The sequence below is a fragment of the Coregonus lavaretus genome, assembly GCF_964263955.1.
Source record: "Coregonus lavaretus genome assembly, chromosome: 11".
Lineage (NCBI taxonomy): Eukaryota > Metazoa > Chordata > Actinopteri > Salmoniformes > Salmonidae > Coregonus > Coregonus lavaretus.
The window spans coordinates 34,908,365-34,930,925 of NC_139998.1; the positions used below are offsets into that span (position 1 = coordinate 34,908,365).

General features: G+C 44.6%; 1 protein-coding gene across 2 annotated transcripts; it reads right to left on the reverse strand.

The window, feature by feature from the left end:
• Nucleotides 1-804: 804 nt before the first annotated feature.
• On the reverse strand, nucleotides 805-7,313 carry LOC311137109 (heat shock factor protein 4-like; the record flags this gene model as incomplete). 2 transcript variants are annotated; one of them, XM_084171448.1, is made up of 12 exons in its annotated part: nucleotides 805-864; nucleotides 1,182-1,247; nucleotides 1,448-1,556; nucleotides 1,679-1,870; nucleotides 2,037-2,158; nucleotides 2,549-2,648; nucleotides 3,983-4,050; nucleotides 4,672-4,747; nucleotides 5,316-5,440; nucleotides 5,559-5,686; nucleotides 5,975-6,083; nucleotides 7,188-7,313. In XM_084171448.1, the coding sequence occupies 12 exons, from the start codon at nucleotides 7,311-7,313 to the stop codon at nucleotides 805-807; spliced, it is 1,281 nt and encodes a 426-aa protein (XP_084027574.1). The 2 variants fall into 2 exon arrangements, with proteins under 2 accessions (XP_084027574.1, XP_084027573.1); XM_084171447.1 differs by having other exon boundaries at nucleotides 805-903.
• Between the last annotated feature and the right edge of the window lie 15,248 nt (nucleotides 7,314-22,561).

Consider the following 22,561-nt stretch of genomic DNA (forward strand, 5'->3'; position numbering starts at 1 on the left):
AATATAGCAGGGGGTGTAAAGCCATAACACATATGTTTTTCCATCAGCAGACTAGGATCAATAATGTCAAAAGCCTCACTGAAGTCTAACAAAACCGCCCCCACAATCTTTTTATCATCAATTTCGCTCAGCCAATCATCAGTCATTTGTGTAAGTGCTGTGCTTGTTGAATGTCCTTCCCTATAAGCGTGCTGAAAGTCTGTTGTGGATTTGTTTACAGTAAAATATAATTGTATCTGGTCAAACAATCTTTTCCAAAAGTTTACTTTTCAGGCTGAAGTTTACTTAACAGGCTGATGGGTCAGCTATTTGAGCCAGTAAAAGGGGCTTTACTATTCTTGGGTAGCGGAATTACTTTTGCTTCCTTCGAGCCTGAGGGCACACACTTTCTAGTAGGCTTAGATTGAAGATATGGCAAATAAGAGGGGCAATATCATCCACTATTATCCTCAGTAATTTTCCATCCAAGTTGTCAGACCCAAGTGGCTTGTCATTGTTGATAGACAACAATACTTTTTTCACCTCTTCCACACTCACTTTATGGAATTGAAAATTACAATGCTTGTCTTTCATAATTTGATCAGTTATACTTGGATGTGTAGTGTCAGCCTTTGTTGCTGGCATGTCATGCCTAAATTTGCTAATCTTGCCAATGAAAAAATCATTAAAGTAATTGGCAATATCAGTGGGTTTTGTGATGAATGAGCCATCTGATTCAATGATTGATGGAGCTGAGTGTGTGCCATATACATACTGTACCTGCCTTTGTCAGGAAAAGCCTGTGCCAGTTGATCTGTCAAGCCGTCACTGTTCCTCACAACCAGCGTTGGGGTAAGCCTCTGCCTCCTGGCTCTGAAACATGTACTGGAACACAGCAACACAGAGTGGGGGGATTAGATACTCCTGAAGATAACACTGACCAGTACTTTCAATTAACTGCAGAGACGCTACCTGCACAGCACACACTGATTAATCTACCCAAGAAGTAAGAAGGTATATTGTTGACACATTTTTCGACCATTACCTGCCCTTGTCTGACTAAAGCCACAGAAATGTATGGCTGACACAGTAACTGACAACTTGTGCTGACTTTACTGGCGGGTTGATTTCACTGAATATAACTAGACTTTAAGACAATATATGCAGAGCTAATTCAAACACCATAAACATATTCTACTCACTGATTTCAGATTGGACTCCATATCAGTAAAGTTCCACTCACTCAAGGGCAGGTTGAAATTGAATGGCTGTAAAGACAGAACAGCGTCATATCAATCTGAGCTGCTGGGATCACTGTCTGACTCATTCCTACCTAGTGAAGAGAAACTAGAGATCTTCAAATGGGAGGTATTATATCTCTTCCTGCAGTAATTTTGTATCCCATGCCTTTGTGACACAGTACTTGAACAAACTCTGTGTCTGCCAAGTTTTGGAGGGTATTACTCACATCCATGACAGCAGCGGTGGGCTCCACACTCTGCTGGTGGGTCCTCAGGAGAAGCTGCAGGTCCTCCAGACTCATGTCCACATTCTCTACAGCATCAGGTACCTCTGGCCTACAACACACATATCACACTACTAGGGCTTCACTGGTAAACAATACATTCATATGTAATAATAAAAACGATGTAGAACTTATTATTGAGCTTGGAAAACGAATGGACGTGTGTATGTCTACCTCTCCAGAGCAGGTCTCGTGATCCTCCTGTCTGCTCCAGACCCTCGGCCCTCCAGGACGGATTGTACCATGGCAACAGGGAGGATGGGGGGTTCAGAACACACCTCACAGGAGCCCAGTGGGACGCCCTCCCCCCGGCCCCTCACCCCTGGGCTCACTGGCTCCTCTTTGATCAGCATCATACACTTATCCCTGTGTGGGGACAGAAACACAGTAGTCTTATCTGTTTATTTCAGTCCTGCTGAATAAGGCTTCTCAACAAAAGATTTCATCCAATCTCGACTACATACTGGATTTTGTTGCTTTGGAAGCCACTACAGGATAAAATGTGACTTTGCTTTTGTTCTTTGACCCTCACCTTGTCTCCTCTGTTTGCATTTGAATGGCCAAGTTGCTGGGTTGTGACATTTCAGTAACGTCTGATATGATTGGTCCTCCTGTCATTGCACTATTGGAGCAAGAGGCAGTTTCTGTTGATGGCTGTGGAGAAGGAACAGTAATAGAGTTTAATTAAAGGTTTGTGAAGCTCACAGTCTGACAGTCACTATGCAGTTAAAAATATAACGTTTTTTTCTATGATAGTCATGATGTCCCAATGCTAAATGGAAACTGTAAACACAGTACAACTAGCACCATACGGTGTAGAAATAGTGTAATGGTGAAAGGTATGGGGCAGAAGGTAGCTTAGTGGTTAAGAGCGTTGTGCCAGTAACCGAAAGGTCGCTGGTTCTAATCCCCGAGCCGACTAGGTGACAAATCTGTCGATGTGCCCTTGAGCAAGGCACTTAACCCTAATTCCTCCTGTAATGTCGCTCTGGATAAGAGCGTCTGCTAAATGACAAAAATGTAAAATGTAGAGTGGGTTCTTACCGACTGGATATAGAAATGCTCATGCAGGGGCTCCATTTGGTGGTTATGATTGAACTTAGAGGCTGGGGGCGTGGTGGAGCCATCATCCAACATAAGGGGACTGGGAGGGCCAGGGATCACCATGAGGGGGAATATAGAGAAATCAATGGGAAATACTCTCTTCTCTTTTGCAATGACATGCCTTAGAACTCTAAACTCATAATTTATAGACTGAGAGACTTAGAGAGCTGTATCTGCTTAGCCTTACTGTATGAGAGCCGAGGATAAGGGGAAATAACTGTAACCTTTCTGATGGCTTGGAAGGGTGAGTCGAGAAAGCAGTGGTAGTTTTGAAAAACTACATGTTCAATAAAGTTACGCTTGTATCGAACATGTAGGCCTTAAAACACCCACTTGCTTTTTGACCACTGAGAAAAGTTAATAAGTTAGGAATTACAATATGTAATTGACATTTCTGATCATTTTCTTTCATTCATCTTATATCAACCACTGCTGTTTCTATTTTGCCAAAGCAGTGTACACATAATGTAATATCTCTATCAGTAATATCTCTACACTCCTTAGAAAAAAGGTGCTATCTAGAACCTAAAAGGTTTCTTCGGCTGTCCCCATAGGAGAACCCTTTGAAGATCCCTTTTTGGTCCCTTTTTGGTTCTGGGTAAAACCCTTTTTGTTCTAGGTAGAACTATTTTGGTTTCCATGTAGAACCCTTTCCAAAGAGGGTTCTACAAGGAACCCAAAAGGGTTCTCTTATGGGGATAGCCAAAGAACCCTTTTGGAGCCCTTCTTTCTAAGAGTGTACCATTACTAACCACCAACAGCGGGGCACAATGACAGCATAAATTGTATTGTAGAGCACAGCTATGGCACAGTGTTATGAATGTTATTGGAAACGGTATAAACAGATATGAAAAATGTCCAGTTAAAGTGATGTCAGTTCTAAATCTTTAGGCGGTATGGATGTGACAGAAAATTTGAGTGTTTTATGTCACTGTGCCTTGTTCTTTGACTTTGACCGATTTGTTCACACGGGTCACACAAGCTGATGGTGCATTTCCCATAGAGGGTAGAGGGTCATGCGTCCTGGTTCAGTGGGGTGGTGTGGGTGTGAGAGGATGGGAGGGGTGGGTGAGTGATTGTGTGTGTGTGTGTGTGTGAGGGGCTTAGGGCTCAGTAGGTCTGATTCAGCATTCAGCTCCATTCATCCTAGCTGGGATTGTGCAACGCGTCAGCTGAGCACATACAGCTGAGTTGGCCGTTCCCACTGATGTGTTCGTGTGTTTGTGTTACTATTGTCGAATTGTTAGTATGGTGTGTTAATGAGTGTATGTACATACAAGTGTGTGTGTGTTTTTGAGTGCATGTATTGTGAATCTTAGCCTTTGTGTGTGTGTGTGTGTGGGCACGCACTACAAAGCGAGGCAGAGTACTCACAGCTTTCTCTTAATTCCTACAGTACTGGGTGTGTTTGATTGCATCTGGCTGAAAAGGAACTGAATCAGCTATAAAGGAGCAAAACACAGAGAATGATTCAGTACCAAAGTAATACACTGACTTCCTGTTCTCTCTCTTTCCTCTCTCTCTAATTCAAACACACACAGGCTCTCTCTCACACACACACAGGCTCTCTCTCTCTCTCTCTCTCTCTCTCTCTCTCTCTCTCTCTCTCTCTCGCACACACACACACACACACAGGCTCTCTCTCTCTCTCACACACACACACAGGCTCTCTCTCTCTCTCTCCACACACACACACACATAGGCTCTCTCTCTCTCTCTCACACACACACACACACACACACACACACACACACACACACACACACACACACACACACACACACACACACACACACACACACACACACACACACACACACAGGCTCTCTCTCTCACACACACACACACACACACAGGCTCTCTCTCTCTCTCTCTCTCACACACACACACACACACAGGCTCTCTCTCGCTCTCTCACACACACACACACACACACACACACACACACACACACACACACACACACACACACACACACACACACACACACAGGCTCTCTCTCTCTCTCACACACTCACACACACACACACACTGTATAGTCATGTTAACTGAGAGGTTCTCACCTTGTTCATGACTTTCTGCTGCTGGGTGTGGTTCTGTCTCAGTGAGACCACCTCTCTCCACAGCACCTCATTCTGCCTGGAGGAGTAAGACAGATCACTGTGACATTCACCACTTTACTATCAACCTCCTCACTCACCACCCCGCACGTCCCATGTGTGTGATCTATATGTGTGATTACATGGTGTGACTGGGCGATGCTCTGATTTCAGCCTGTTCACCCTGATGTGTCCTATATGAGGGCTCAGCCAGATTCCAGATCAGATAGACACGTGACAAGACCACCTGTACTGCTACCTGACACATGCACCACCTGACCAGCACACCTGATGCTATTATAGGGCGCAACAGTCAGGTGAGCAGCTGAATGTTCTCTTCAACCAATGTAGACAATAGACTAAACCATTGGAACATACAATGAGGCCAGGGACAATGCATGGGCTATTGAGGATGGACTATGTTACATACAATATGGCTTAGTATGGTTAGTTTTGTCCCAGTTCAGTGGCCTCTAACCACATTTTTTATAGCATTAAAACATCTACAGCACTGATTATGGTACTTTTATTGATTTAGCATGAGTCATACAGCGCATTGTCGTTGTAGTTATGATTGATGCTGTGTATCAGCACACATTGCTACTTACTGTTTCATGTCTTGCATCTGACACTCCATGTTCTCTTGTTGGCTGCGCAGCACCTGCACCTCATACAGCAGCTTACTCAAGTCCTCCTGGCGTACTTTAGTCTCTTCACTCTTCACGATGGAGACCTAAACACACAGACAAACACACACAGAGGTCTTACTATGTGTACTTTGTTGGTGTGTGTGTGTGTGTGTGTGTGTGTGTGTGTGAGTGTGTGTTTTGTTTCCTAGGTTTCTGTCTCACCTTCCTTTTGATGTGCTCCAGCAGGTGTTCGTGGCCTTGCAGGAAGTAGAGGTGCTGAAACTCTGTATCGTCTCTCTCTGGCTTCACCAGACCACTCTGCTCTATGTTCACCACCTTCCTGAAGCCATCTGCACATCAGTCCAAAGGTTAGCGGCACACAGCAACTCACACACACACACACACACACACACACACACACACACACACACACACACACACACACACACACACACACACACACACACACACACACACACACACACCCAGAGGCTCAAACACTCAAATACACAAATTAATGCATAGCCTACTTACACATAAACAATACAAAAGTCACTCCTACACAATTGACTTCTAAATACTGCTAAATATCTGACAGGGTATTTGTCTATTTTCTAGTGCTGAGGAGAGGTACTCACACATGTTGAGCTGACGGACAAAGCTGGCCATGTTGTTATGTTTGAAGTACTTTGGCAGCACCTCTTTGGCAAACCTGCCCTGGTCGAACACATGGAAGCTGGTCCCAGTCTGAGGGACATAACCAAAATAGGGGTTTGTCTTTAAGTTCTATGAACCACTGGTTGGACATTGACTACCTAAATTCAACATTCAGGGCCAGTTTCCCGGACAAGTTAAAGGAACCAAAAGGCACTTTCAATGGAGATTCTTCATTGAGCATGCTTTTTAGTCCAGGTCTAGGGTGTCCGGGAAACTAGTCCAATGTCAAAACCATAAAATGCTCAGTCCTATAAATCCTGTGAAGGTTGATCAAGTAGGAAGTGTATTATTTAATTTATACCAATAAGTCCATATAACATCTGTTCTGAGAAATGTGCATATCCTAGTTTATTTAAAAAAACTATTTACCAGCAAACTGTACCCACACCTCTTAAACAGTAAATCAATGCCAAGTTTATGGACTTTTGTCATATTCCAATAGCAAATTCTTTAAGTGGTAAACAGGTTGGCCACATGATTTTGAAAAGGTTGTTAAAGTCAATATTTCTATCCCCATATGAGTTGAGTAAGCAAAAACAGTTCATGAACATGATGAAGTCATGATATTCTCAAAGATGGTTACTCACTTACATTTTGAGGATTCTGTAAGCCAGATTGTGGAGTCTTGGGCATAACAGTAACACAAACAGGTACAAAGATAAAGATGTCAAGGGTTGCTTAGTATGTGGTCTCATTCACCAGTCCTTACACTGTGAAGATGTGTAAGACAATACTGATATGATCAGTACTAATCATACTTTTTGATGATACCCCTTAGTTTATAAAGGGAACAACACTGGAAGACATTTCCTCGTTTCCCCTCCAGATCTATCTAATGCTGCCGATGAATGCAAGGCACATGTTTTGGGTTAACCAAAGGTTTAAACACATCCACTTTTCAGTCAACCCGGGTATAAACAGTCACGATAACCAATTAATTTGATAGTCAAACATAGAACTATGAGTAATAGACAAGTAGTATCTTGCCACTGCACCTAACCATTACTTATCTTCTCATTCTTGTAATTTCTTTCAAACACATGAAATATATTCAACTGTAGGAAAGACCTAAAGACCTCTGACTCTCTTTAACCAACTTTACCAATCAGAAGAGTCAGTGCTTCCGGTACTCACAGAACTCCAGCAGATGAGGTGGTTGGTGTCCGGGTCCTCTACCAGGGTCCACAGTTTGGTGAGGAAGGCAGGCACATTACTGGCATAACCTCCATCCACACCAATAGAGCCAGGAGATTCCTGCATGGCTGCGCTTCAGTTGGAGCAAGGCGTTGTTATTAAGAATGTGTGTAAGAGTGTGTATGTGCACAGGTCCTACTCCATCTCTGAGCTGCTTTGCTGCTGACTCTCTCTCTTGCTCCCTCTCTCTCTCTCTCTGGACCACTCATTCAGCCATATCAGGCCCTGTCATCCCTACAGGCCAGCGTCAGCACAAACCTGCCCCTGCAGCATCACCATAGCCCTCCAACACAACAAAAGACCCTACTGGAAAACAATACAGGCCATTACAAAGCCTAGAATAATACCACACTGTCATGCCAAACGGCACAATACAGCACAGGAGGGCTGGTGAATACGTGTGTGTGTGCGCGCAGATACAAACACTCCCATAAGAACAACATTTCAGGACCAGGGCCAAGAGAAGGAGAGTCGTTGTCTTGAAGTCCGCACATTCATCACAATTCATAAAGGCCATGATACACCGACCTATACTGAGACAATTAGCTCATAGACAAACACATAAATATCATATAACAACATAATATAACCCTTAGAAAGAGTACATAGTACAGTATGTGCTTTGCATGAATTTTGTATCAATGCACACTGGTTTTGTGTCATAATGGTTATTGTTTTCCCGAAAAAACATTAAGTTATTTTAACTGAGTGTCATTGAAAAATCTGATAAGGATAATCTCAAAATCCTGGTCAGAAATACAAATTAGTTCCTATTTGTGACCATGTCATTTGAATTCTTGCTGCACCGCTGAAGAATGCTCCTTTTTATGTACACTACCGTTCAGAAGTTTGGGGTCACTTAGGAATGTCCTTGTTTTCGACAGAAAATCTATTTTTTCAGCTGTGCTAACATAATTGCAAAAGGGTTTTCTAATTATCAATTAGCCTTTTAAAATGATAAACTTGGATTAGCGAACACAATGTGCCATTGGAACACAGGACTGATGGTTGCTGATAATGGACCTCTGTACGCCTATGTATTCCTTTAAAAATCAGCCGTTTCCAGCTACAATAGCAATTTACAACATTAACAACGTCTACACTGTATTTCTGATCAATTTGATGTTATTTTAATGGACAAACATTTTTGCTTTTCTTTAGAAAACAAGGACATTTGTAAGTGACCCCAAACTTTTGAACGGTAGTGTATCTTGATCTGTGTTTATTGACAAATAGTTAAGTTCCTTAGGCGCTAAACAAAAACTGAAACGTAAATACAAATAGAAGTAGGGCCTACAATTGTGATGTGATGAAAATCACTGAAACAACACTGAAAAAGAAACACCAAAGTACAAAACATAAGGCTACGTTCAAAACGAGCAGCAACCTTTGTACAGCATGCTTAGAGAAAAAGGATCTGGATTGAACCAAAAATAGTTATATTCTTGCATCATATATGGCACCCCTTAAGGTTCTATATAGAACCGAAATTGGTTCCATATAGAACCCTATATGGAACCCAAGGGTTCTATATGGAACCAGTTTGGGTTCAGTGAAGAAGAACCCTACAAAAGGGTTCTATACACTGAGTGCACAAAACATTAGGAACATCTGCTCTTTCCATGACATAGACTGATCTGGTGAATCCAGGTGAAAGCTATGATACCTTATTGATGTCACTTGTTAAATCCACTTCAATCAGTGTAGATGAAGGGGAGGAGACAAGTTAAAGAAGGATGTTTAAGCCTTGAGACAATTGAGACATTTTTTTATAATTTTTTATTTAACCTTTATTTAACTAGGCAAGTCAGTTAAGAACAAATTATTATTTACAATGACGGCCTACACCGGCCAAACCCGGACGACGCTGGGCCAATTGTGCGCCGCCCTATGGGACTCCCAATCACGGCCGGTTGTGATACAGCCTGGAATCGAACCAGGGGGTCTGTAGTGATGCATCAAGCACTGAGATGCAGTGCCTTAGACCACTGCGCATGGATTGTGTATGTGTGCCATTCAGTGGATGAATGGGCAAGACAATATATATCCAGAACCTTTTTTTCTAAGAGTGCAGTAGCTTCCTCTGAAACTAGACATCTGAGTTCAATGGTAAAGGGAAATGTAATGAGTATTGATGGACTTTTTCATCCAACAGAGAAAATTGCCAGTATTTTGATAGATTATTTGGATCATACATCAATGTTTCATTTTAAGGTGGCCTTGCAGACTATTATTCTTTCAATAATCTGTGAAAGAAAGTTGAAAGAATGACTTAAGCTCTTATCTAATACAAAGTCTCCATTTAAACAGGGACAACAGAGCCCTTCAATAATCATTCACCCAACACTCTTTTTCCATGGCACAATAGGGATATTTCACTTTGTTCTGGCCTACAACATTAAAATAATGGGAAGTTTCATTTTTTGTCTTTTTATGTATTGTGGCGCCATCTAGTGCTTAGATGTTTATGGATTCCAAAATCACATTTACTACAGATGGCCAGTTCATAGTCAGTGCACACTTTATAGAAAATGTCAGTACTGCAATAACAAGGTGTTTGATATCCTCTTACATTTGAATGTGATCTTCACAATGACTTCCAGGTGGACCAACAGGATGTCTCCAACAGCTAGCCAGGATCAGAGGCTTCATGCAGGCCAAAGATGCCCTCTCTGCCATGGGAGGATGAAACTTGAGCAGCGCTGGTATATTAAATTCCCAGAGTGCACTGTGCTCTGGGTCAAATGCAGATGAATTGAGCTGCACTGGTCCTTGAGGTCAAAAGCACATTTGTTTAATAGCAATTAGAAACAGAACTTTGCATAACTGAAAGATGTGGTCAGCGTTACAGTATGCTGAACACACACAAGAGACCTTCAGACAGACTTTAAGTCAAGCACCTCCTTTTGGGTTAATAAAGAGTTTCTTAAGGGAGAGTTAGGTGATGCAATGCATGCTCTTATACCTTACTATTGTCAGAGTATTTCCAATTTACGCGAGTTGCCAAAAGAGTTACAACATACTCAGGTATAGAGATAGGATTTTATTAGATTCCTATCTGGCAGGCCATTCTGTAGAGAAGGGCACTTCCTTGACAGGGACAAGTGTCACACCCACTTTAGAGGAAATGGATGGTAGAGAAACTAATGTAAGCAACCAGTCAAAGTTACAGTCTGTCTAATATCTCAAAACAACATTTATTTTTTGCTTTCTGAAAAACAGAAAATAGTTTAGATACTTATCCTGATCATTTCTTTATCCCAAAAAATACATTTACATGCTGAGAGCAACTACAAAGCAACACTTTGTCTTTTTTCCCAAATGTGATGCAGGAAATCACTTGAATTTGCATTTAGATGCATTTGACCCCCCATGTGCCTGGGAGAGAAAAATGCATTGCATTGATGTTTATTCTCTTGATAGACTGAAGGGCCTATTTAGGTTTGGGTAGGTTACTTTCTAAATGTAGTCCGTTACAGTTACTAGTTACCTGTCCAAAATTGTAATCAGTAACAAAACTTTTGGATTACCCAAACTCACTAACGTAATCTGACTACTTTCCATTCCTTTTGATTTACTTTCCCCTTAAGAGGCATTAGAAGAAGACAAAAAGGATCTATCAAATGCATTTCAGTGGTCTCTGACGTTTGGTCAGACTCACACAGGTGGAACAAACGTAAACTTGTGCCTTTTTTCAATGCTGAATTGAATGTCATTGAGAAAACAGAAAGGTGAAGATCCTTTCTGAATTCAAAAGTAATCCAATAAGTAATCATATAGTTTCTTAAGGCTTATTACACTGTTATATCAGACATATCTGTTCCACCTAATTGAATCCAGTGAAATCCATCTTTCTGTGATGTTTCCTAAATCTGTGGCAGACAGTTACTTACCATGGGTTATGTAATCCTGGGCTTGTCAGCCGTCAGAAAGGCCGTGGAATGACTAAAATAAGATGATGAAGGACCTAAAACAGTCATCTGTGGTCGCCAGTGCAGCCTCTGGGTCATGATCTAGTAAAAAGCCTGGTGTAAACATGGTGTCCCCCAGCAGCACTACCCAGTGTAGTGCGTCATCATTTACATAGCATTATGCTCATGCTAATCTCAATTAACACATAATCCATTAGAAAATGTCTTATTCACCCAGTGGTTTTACTTGTATCTGTATTGAAACTGTATTTTGCCCAACAGTAAATCAGTTGTAAATGTTAGTGTTTTTCTTTTTTCAGAAGTATAAATAACGGCTCTGTCTACTGTTTGCTGATGATATGGTGCTTCTGTCCCCAACCAAGGAGGGCCTACAGTGTCACGATCGTCTAATGAGGAGGACCAATGCGCAGCGTTGAAGGTGAACATGACTTTATTAAATTAAAGCCGAAACACGAAAACAACAAACAATGACGAAACGTGAAGTCCTCCGTTACAATGACTGACAAGGAACAAAAACCCACAACCCCAAGGTGAACAATGACAGTTTAAATATGGCTCCCAATCAGAGATAACGAGCCGACAGCTGACACTCGTTACCACTGATTGGGAGTCACTGGACCAAACAATGAAACACAACCAAATACAACACAACCAAATGAACACACCCTGGCTCACAATACACAGTCCCGGAGCCAGAGCGTGACAGTACCCCCCCCTAAAGGCGCGGACTCCGACCGCGCCTACACCCCAAATAGGGAAGGGCTGGGTGGGTATTGTTCCTCGGAGGCGGCTCCGGCTCCGGGCTTGACCACCACCCTATTACAATCCCCCCGTAGTGCCCCCAGTCCGATCTGACCCAGTTAGCTGGATCAGGACTGCCGACGCGCACCCCTGGCTTGGCGCGTGAGGCAGGAATGGACCGGACCTGGCAGACGATACGCACCCTTTGCATGGTGCGTGGAGCCGGAACAGGCCTCACCAGGCTGAAGACTCGCATCCCTGGCTTGGTGCGAGTAGCAGGAATGGGCTGAATCCGGCTGACGACTCGCACCCTTGGCTTGGTGCGAGTAGCAGGAATGGGCTGAATCCGGCTGACGACTCGCACCCTTGGCTTGGTGCGAGTAGCAGGAATGGGCTGAATCCGGCTGACGACTCGCACCCTTGGCTTGGTGCGAGTAGCAGGAATGGGCTGAATCCGGCTGACGACTCGCACCCTTAGCGTGTTGCGAGTAGCAGGAATGGGCCGGACTGGGCTGGCGACGTGCACCACAGACCTGGTGCGGAGAGCAGGAACGGGCAGAGCCGGGCTGACGAGACGCACCACAGGCTTGATGCGGAGAGCAGGCACGGGCAGAGCCGGGCTGACGACGCACACCACTGGCTTGGTGCGGGAAGCTTGGATGGGCCGGACTGCACTGGGGACACACACCACTGGTCCTACACCGGGATCTGGAACGGGCCGGACCGGACTGGCAACACACGCCAGTACCTCTCGCCGTGCCTCTACTTCCTCCATCCCCTCTTCGACCAGTGGCCCCCGTAACCCGGCGGCCTTCTCCGGCAACCCACTGGGCCGCTCTATCGCGGCCTCCTGCTGGTCCGACGTCGTGAGCCCCCCCCTAAAAATGTTCGGGGCGTCTCTCCTACCCGTGGACCAGGTCTCCATATTGCTCGCCAGCCTCTCGCCCTTCTGCCATAGTGTCAAGCCCTTCTCCTCCTCACTCGGCTTGACCCAGTCCAGGAGGCGAAGGAGATCTGTGAGGGATCTCCCTGGCGACGGCTCCTGGACACGCTGCTTGGTCCCATCTTGGTGGGTTTTTCTGTCACGATCGTCTAATGAGGAGGACCAATGCGCAGCGTTGAAGGTGAACATGACTTTATTAAATTAAAGCCGAAACACGAAAACAACAAACAATGACGAAACGTGAAGTCCTCCGTTACAATGACTGACAAGGAACAAAAACCCACAACCCCAAGGTGAACAATGACAGTTTAAATATGGCTCCCAATCAGAGATAACGAGCCGACAGCTGACACTCGTTACCACTGATTGGGAGTCACTGGACCAAACAATGAAACACAACCAAATACAACACAACCAAATGAACACACCCTGGCTCACAATACACAGTCCCGGAGCCAGAGCGTGACATACAGCAGCACCTAGATCTTCTGCACAGATTCTGTCAGACCTGGGCCCTGACAGTAAATCTCAGTAAGACAAAAATTATAGTGTTCCAAAAAAGGTCCAGTTGCCAGGACCACAAATACAAATTCCATCTAGACACCAAAAAACGATACATACCTCGGCCTAAACATCAGCGCCACAGGTAACTTCCACAAAGCTGTGAACAATCTGAGAGACAAGGCAAGAAGGGCCTTCTATACCATCAAAAGGAACATAAAATTCGACATACCAATTAGGATCTGGCAAAAAATACTTGAATCTGATATAGAAGCCATTGCCCTTTATGGTTGTGAGGTCTGGGGTCTGCTCACCAACCAAGAATTAACAAAATGGGACAAACACCAAATTGAGACTATGCATGCAGAATTCTGCAAACATATCCTCTGTGTACAACGTAAAACATCAAATAATGCATGCAGAGCAGAATTAGGCCGATACCCGCTAATGATCAAAATCCAGAAAAGAGCCGTTATATTCTACAACCACCTAAAAGGAAGCGATTCCCAGACCTTCCATAACAAAGCCATCACCTACAGAGATATGAACTTGGAGAAGAGTCCCCTCAGCAAGCTGGTCCTGGGGCTCTGTTCACAAACAAAAACAGACCCCACAGAGCCCCAGGACAGCAACACAATTACACCCAACCAAATCATGAGAAAACAAAAAGAGAATTACTTGACACATTGGAAAGAATTAACAAAAAAACAAAGCAAACTAGAATGCTATTTGGCCCTAAACAGAGAGTACACAGTGGCAGAATACCTGACCACTGTGACTGATTGTGGACTACAGGAAAAAGAAGAGGACCGAGCACACCCCCACTCTCATCGACAGGGCTGTAGTGGAGCAGGTTGAGAGCTTCAAGTTCATTGGTGTCCACATCACCAACAAACTAACATGGTCCAAGCACACCAAGACAGTTGTGAAGAGGGCACGACAAAACCTATTCCCCCTAAGGAGACTGAAAAGATTTGGCATGGGTCCTCAGATCCTCAAAAGGTTCTACAGCTGCACCATCGAGAGCATCCTGACTGGTTGCATCACTGCCTGGTATGGCAACTGCTCGGCCTCCGACCACAAGGCACTACAGAGGGTAGTGCGTACGGCCCAGTACATCACTGGGGCCAAGCTTCCTGCCATCCAGGACCTCTATACCAGGTGGTGTCAGAGGAAGGCCCTAAAAATTGTCAAAGACTCCAGCCACCCTAGTCATAGACTGTTCTCTCTGCTACCGCACGGCAAGTGGTACCGGAGCGCCAAGTCTAGGTTCAAGATGCTTCTAAACAGCTTCTACCCCCAAGCCATAAGACTCCTGAACATCTAATCCAAGCCTGAGCTAGACAGCAGAGTCAGATGGGAGTCCTCAGGGGTAGGATAAGCAGTATTGAACAGGCCCTTGATTGATTGATAGGATCCTCTCCTGCCCTGACACTCCAATAAGATACAGTAGACTAAGGTCCAGCTGCTGACTATTAGCATTTGCAGTTGAATCCAGTGGCGGCTCCTGAAAAAATTCTCAGGAGGGGCAATTTTTCTGATGATTTAGGTGACCTACACACATTTAAAAAAAGATATGTCCAGCAACAACATGAAGACAGGGGCAGCATATAAGTCAATACCAGAAGCATTTATTGACTGATCTGGGGAGATGGATTCCAGTTTCTGTGACAGATTATAAATAATCTCTGATGCCTTTGTTATATTAGCTTTTGGTTGAATGTACTGTCGTAGTAAATATATAATGTTATAGCTTGATCTGACTAAAATCTTGTGCATGACCCATTTTGTGTTGGGCGTTTGTTTTCAATCAATGCTGTTCCTATCCTATAACAATGGACAAAAGAGTCCTATCTTGTCAGCCTTGTCAGCAGGTGGCCAAGGACAACACCCACGCCATAGGTCTCTCAGTTCTTCCAACTCACGAGTTCTTGCTCTGAGGACACACACACACACACACACACACACATCATCACTGATAACACACACACACACACACATCATCACTGTTAAACACACACACACACACACACAAAAATCCCCTCTCTTTAGGCTGAACATTTGAAGACAGAGAACCCGACTCAGAGCCAATGCAACAGTGGAGGGGACCTCGCCCAACTCATCAGGACCAATCAGAAGATCAGAACTACTAGATTCAACCTACATCATTTATTGTATAAAATGTCTGCACACAATGTTTTCGGGGCTCTCTTCAGATAGCTCCCTAAGAGTTTGACGAACGAGTCCGTGCACGCGATTCCAGATATCTTTACCTCTGAATAAACTGCCTTTATTATACCATATCCACCCTGTCCAAAGTCTCTACTTGGTCTCAGTTCTCCAGTAAACTTGTGATTATCAACAGTACACAACGGTAACAAACAATTGGGGGAACTCACGGGGCAGATAGTAAGGTCGCAGTGACACAGAAAGCAGTTCAATGTCGGGGGTACAGAGTCGCTCTCTTACCAGGATCGCGGTCCGCTCTGACCAGGGTGAAGCCGGCCGGCTCCACTTCTCTGTCCGGGACTCTGTCATCCAGCCAAGTCTCCCAGCTGTATTGGATTCCGCTGCCAGCAGCGTTTTCATTATTTAGTCCGTTCGTAGCGGGTATGTACACGATCAACAAGATCAGTCCAAAACCCACCACTGGAAATCCATGGTTGGCAGAATGTTTGTAAACTAAGTCTACAAATTAAAAACATAAAATAACGCCACTAAGTGTACAAATTAAAAACATAAGATAACGCCACACTGCAGGTCGCAACAGAGACGCTGCTAGCCGCTATTTTCTTAGTTACGTTCATGGTTACGTCACGTATGACGAAAGCGCGTAAGTGCAAGCCCACAGACACCCATAGAGAATGTATTGAAAGCTTTGAAATTTGAAAAAAATAGATTTTACATGACAGGCTATGAGAGACTTCTGGGCGATTTTCAACCTGACTGAAATCGCCCCAAAAACGGGCGGGGCCATTTGAAGCACGACTTTAGCCTGATTTGACATTTAGTGGCAGTCAGATCAGATTACAACACTGATAACTACTGTTGCCGTGATATAATTGATTAGAAAAAAAATCCCTTCCTTTTCCCGTTTGGCAGTGCGTCGCCCATATCGCCCTATTGAACAGGCCGTCCCTGGTTGAATCTGGACCCTCACCAGGCTGTTACTCTGCAGAATACCAAAGACCAGATGGGTTGAGAGAGATACATGGTCCCACAGGTACAGTATTGTTGTAGGGTGGGAAGATATTGGATCCAGCAGAAATTCAAACAGTCCGTTAAGAGGATTGCTTCTGCTCCTGTGTTCGCAGTGAGTCAGATATTCTTCCGACTATACTTTTCCCTTTGTTATTTAGTGAAATCGTACCCTACTTTCCTCCATTACTATCTTTATGGAGCTGGCATTTGATTTAAGTGGCATTTTAATTAGATTCAAACCCTTTTATACAGATATTGGTCTGAGAGGTTTCCTGTGGATCTTATAAATTGAAACGACCAGCTTTTCTATTACACACCTACAGTGTCCTACATACAGTTAAAGTCGGAAGTTTACATACACCTTAGCCAAAAACATTTAAACTCAGTTTTTCACAATTCTTGACATTTAATCCTAGTAAAAATTCCGTCTTAGGTCAGTTAGGGTCACCACTTTATTTTAAGAATGTGAAATGTCAGAATAATAGTAGAGAGAATGATTTATTTCAGCTTTTATTTATTTTATCACATTCCCAGTGGGTCAGAAGTTTACATACACTCAATTAGTATTTGGTAGCATTGCCTTTAAATTGTTTAACTTGGGTCAAACGTTTCAGGTAGCTTTACACAAGCTTCCCACAATAAGTTGGGTGAATTTTGGCCCATTCCTCCTGACAGAGCTGGTGTAACTGAGTCAGGTTTGTAGGCCTCCTTGCTTGCACACGCTTTTTCAGTTCTGCCCACACATTTTCTATAGAATTGAAGTCAGGGCTTTGTGATGGCCACTCCAATACCTTGACTTTGTTGTCCTTAAGCCATTTTGCCACAACTTTGGAAGTATGCTTGGGGTCATTGTCCATTTGGAAGACCCATTTGTGACCAAGCTTTAACTTCCTGACTGATGTCTTGAGATGTTGCTTCAATATAGTCACATCATTTTCCTTCCTCATGATGCCATCTATTTTGTGAAGTGCACCAGTCCCTCCTGCAGCAAAGCACCCCCACAGCATGACGCTGCCACCCCCGTGCTTCACGGTTGGGATGGTGTTCTTCGGGTTGCAAGCATCCCCCTTTTTCCTCCAAACATAAAGATGGTCATTATGGCCAAACAGTTCTATTTTTGTTTTATCAGACCAGAGGATATTTCTCCAAAAAGTATGATCTTTGTCCCCATGTGCAGTTGCAAACCGTAGTCTGGCTTTTTTATGGCTGTTTTGGAGCAGTGGCTTCTTTCTTGCTGAGCGGCCTTTCAGGTTATGTCGATATAGGACTCGTTTTACTGTGGATATAAATACTTTTGTACCTGTCTTCACAAGGTCCTTTGCTGTTGTTCTGGGATTGATTTGCACTTTTCACACCAAAGTACGTTCATCTCTAGGAGACAGAACGCGTCTCCTTCCTGAGCGGTATGACGGCTACGTGGTCCCATGGTGTTTATACTTGCGTACTATTATTTGTACAGATGAACGTGGTACCTTCAGGCATTTGGAAATTGCTCCCAAGGAATGACCCAGACTTGTGGAGGTCTACAATTTTTTTTCTGAGGTCTTGGCGGATTTCTTTTGGTTTTCCCATGATGTCAAGGAAAGAGGCACTGAGTTTGAAGGTAGGCCTTGAAATACATCCACAGGTACACCTCCAATTGACTCAAATGATGTCAATTAGCCTATCAGAAGCTTCTAAAGCCATGACATCATTTTCTGGAATTTTCCAAGTTGTTTAAAGGCACAGTCAACTTAGTGTATGTAAACTTCTGACCCACTGAAATTGTGATACAGTGAATTATAAGTGAAATAATCTGTCTGTAAACAATTGTTGGAAAAATGACTTGTGTCATGCACAAAGTAGATGTCCTAACCGACTTGCCAAAAATATAGTTTGTTAACAAGACATTTGTGGAGTGGTTGAAAAACGAGTTTTCATGACTCCAACCTAGGTGTATGTAAACTTCCAACTTCAACTGTATGAAGAAAATGATAGTTTGTTATAATTCTGTTCTAAGACAATATGTTGACAACATGACAGCTCTTCAGTAAACCCTAATTTACATAAATGTGTTTTGTGTCTTGTTTATGATGGTGGTTATTGCATTACGTGACTGTATATTTGTACACATTAAATGTACAGTATCTGATATTTTTCCCTCTTTCTTTTGGTCTCTCCTTCTCTCATCCACTTTGTTCCCTCCCTGATTTCTCCCCCAGTGTAGTTGAATGTCATTTCAGTGTGTTTAATTCAGAAGAAAGCTGGCAGAGGCAGTTCTATACTCTCCTTCTAATCTCCTCCTCCTCCTCTCTTCCTCCCAGCTCTCTACATTATTCAGAGACAGCGCCTTTCCTTTACTCATGCTCCACAGAGCTGCTCAAGGAGCTCACCCCTCCTGAAACCCCTCATGTCAGGGCCGCCCGTCCCCACAGACTCTCCCCAAATATGGGAGGCTGGAAACACAGCAAGGTGTCCTCCAAGATCACTTAAGAAGCAGAAGCACAGACTACAACAGAGAACCTCTCTTTTATTTATAGCTAGGAGCTGCAGAGCACACCATTTGAGGGTGCACAACAAGAGATTTCCTTTAAATATCCAACATTGTGATAACAACAGGATTGCTGGTCCTCCCACTTAACATCAAGTGTCGCTAAAACTATTTATATAGGTACAATGGCAATGTAGGGAAACATTGTTATGTTGGGCTTTCACTGTACCTTCATATGTAATTACCATGTAAACTCATAGTGATACATGATATATTGTTAAAGTAATTCTCCAGAGCAAATCTCACTTTTAAAAGTTCATATTCTGTTAACTAATTACATACAATAACTGCCTACCATTCAGCTGTTTTCTAACCTCATTGTCTGAACCGTTAACGTTAGGTAGCAAGTGGCTACTGTGCTTGAAAATTAGCAAGCTTGTTGCAACCTGGATAGCTACTTGTAAACAATAGCTGGAACGACCGAGCGAACAGACGCGAACTGGCTGAGTCAATTCAGTGGCTAGCTTTGCACTTGGCTAGCTAACAGTAGCTGCTAGGGGTAAGTCATAACCTACACTTGTGTTTTGTTTTTTACATATTGATAGCCCGAGTCGCTCAAGGAATTCGGGACATGGGTGACTAGTTAACGTTAGTTTGGCTCTCTCTGTGTGTTCGTGCCGTGAAAGGAGGGGTTCTTCTTTGTCTGAAAGCAATGGCTAGCTAGTTTGCTAACTATTCTAGCTAACTAACTGGCTGAATAAGTTGACGACGGACTCGCTCAACGACGGACTCGCTCAAGCTGTCGGGACTAACCCACAACGTTAGACACGGACACGAACGATCTGCTTGTGTGTTGATACACTGGTGGTTGTTGTGGCTGAGTATTGGCGCTAAACCGTGCTGCTGGAGACCGGCATGCTAGCTGGCTGTGGCGTCTTATGACGAGGTGCCCGGACGTTTTTCACGGAATAATACTGCACCTAGTTAGCTAGCTGAATAAACTAGGTTAGTCTATTCCTAGAAAACATTGAACCGCTGTAGTTTACAACAATTATAGTTTCTGAGGTGGAAGTTGGGAGAGCTATATTTGGGAGTTGTGGTGAGGGAGGCCCCGCTCTCTCCTTTCCCAGATGTTTAGTTCATTTTATTCCGATCTCCTCTGCATTATTGTAGCCATCTGCTGCAGCCTGTCAACTATGCCTCTGCCTATCCCTGTTCTCTCCTCTCCGCACAGGCTACACAAACGCCTCACACCGCGTGGCTGCTGCCTCTCTAACCTGGTGGTCCCTGCACGCACGACCCACGTGGAGTTCCAGGTCTCAGGCAGCCTCTGGAACTGCCGTTCTGCTGCCAACAAGGCAGACTTCATCCCAGCCTATGCTACCCTCCAGTCCCTCGACTTCTTGGCGCTGACGGAAACATGGATTACCACTGAAAACACTGCTACTCCTGCTGCTCTCTCCTCGTCTGACCATGTGTTCTCGCATACCCCGAGAGCATCTGGTCAGCGGGGTGGTGGCACAGGAATCCTCATCTCTCCCAAGTGGACATTCTCAATTTTTCCCCTGACCCATCTGTCTATCTCCTCATTTGAATTCCATGCTGTCACAGTCACTAGCCCATTTAAACTTAATATCCTTGTCATCTATCGCCCTCCAGGTTCCCTTGGAGAGTTCATCAATGAGCTTGACGCCTTGATAAGTTCCTTTCCTGAGGATGGCTCACCCCTCACAGTTCTGGGGGATTTCAACCTCCCTACGTCTACATTTGACTCATTTCTCTCTGCCTCCTTCTTTCCACTCCTCTCCTCTTTTGACCTCACCCTCTCACCGTCCCCCCCTACTCACAAGGCAGGCAATACGCTTGACCTCATCTTTACTAGATGCTGTTCTTCTACTAATCTCACTGCAACTCCCCTCCAAGTCTCCGACCACTACTTTGTATCCTTTTCTCTCTCCCTCTCCTCCAACACTACTCACTCTGCCCCTACACAGATGGTAATGCGCCGTCGCAACCTTCGCTCTCTCTCACCCGCTACTCTCTCCTCTTCCATCCTATCATCTCTTCCCTCTGCTCAATCCTTCTCCCTCCAATCTCCTGATTCTGCCTCCTCAACCCTCCTCTCCTCCCTTTCTGCATCCTTTGACTCTCTATGTCCCCTAACCTCCCGGCCGGCTCGGTCCTCCCCTCCAGCTCCGTGGCTTGATGACTCATTGCGAGCTCACAGAACAGAGCTCCGGGCAGCTGAGCGGAAATGGAAGAAAACTAGACTCCCTGCAGACCTGGCATCTTTTCACTCCCTCCTCTCTACATTTTCTTCATCTCTTTCTGCTGCTAAGGCCACTTTCTACCACTCTAAATTCCAAGCATCCGCCTCTAACCCTAAGAAGCTCTTTGCCACATTCTCCTCCCTGCTGAATCCCCCCCCTCCTCCCTCTCTGTGGATGACTTCGTCAACCATTTTGAAAAGAAGGTTGACGACATCCGATCCTCGTTTGTTAAGTCAAATGACACTGCTGGTCCTGCTCACACTGCCCTACCCTATGCTTTGACTTCTTTCTCCCCTCTCTCTCCAGATAAAATCTTGCGACTTGTGACGGCAGGCCGCCCAACAACCTGCCCGCTTGACCCTATCCCCTCCTCTCTTCTCCAGACCATCTCCGGTGACCTTCTCCCTTACCTCACCTCGCTGATCAACTCATCCTTGACCGCTGGCTATGTCCCTTCCGTCTTCAAGAGAGCGAGAATTGCACCCCTTCTCAAAAAACCAACACTCGATCCCTCCGATGTCAACAACTACAGAACAGTATCCCTTCTTTCTTTTCTCTCCAAAACTATTGAGCGTGCCGTCTTTAGCCAACTCTCTTGCTATCTCTCTCAGAATGACCTTCTTGATCCAAACCAGTCAGGTTTCAAGACTGGTCATTCAACTGAGACTGCTCTTCTCTGTGTCACAGAGGCTCTCCGCACTGCTAAAGCTAACTCTCTCTCCTCTGCTCTTGTCCTTCTAGACCTGTCTGCTGCCTTTGATACTGTGAACCATCAGATCCTCCTCTCCACCCTCTCCGAGCTGGGCATCTCCGGCGCGGCTCACTCTTGGATTGCGTCCTACCTGACCGGTCGCTCCTACCAAGTGGCGTGGCGAGAAGCTGTCTCCGCACCACGTGCTCTCACCACTGGTGTCCCCCAGGGCTCAGTTCTAGGCCCTCTCCTATTCTCGCTATACACCAAGTCACTTGGCTCTGTCATATCCTCACATGGCCTCTCCTATCATTGCTACGCTGACGACACACAACTAATCTTCTCCTTTCCCCCTTCTGATAACCAGGTGGCGAATCGCATCTCTGCATGTCTGGCAGACATATCAGTATGGATGACGGATCACCACCTCAAGCTGAACCTCGGCAAGACGGAGCTGCTCTTCCTCCCGGGGAAGGACTGCCCGTTCCATGATCTCGCCATCACGGTTGACAACTCCGTTGTGTCCTCCTCCCAGAGTGCGAAGAGCCTTGGCGTGACCCTGGAC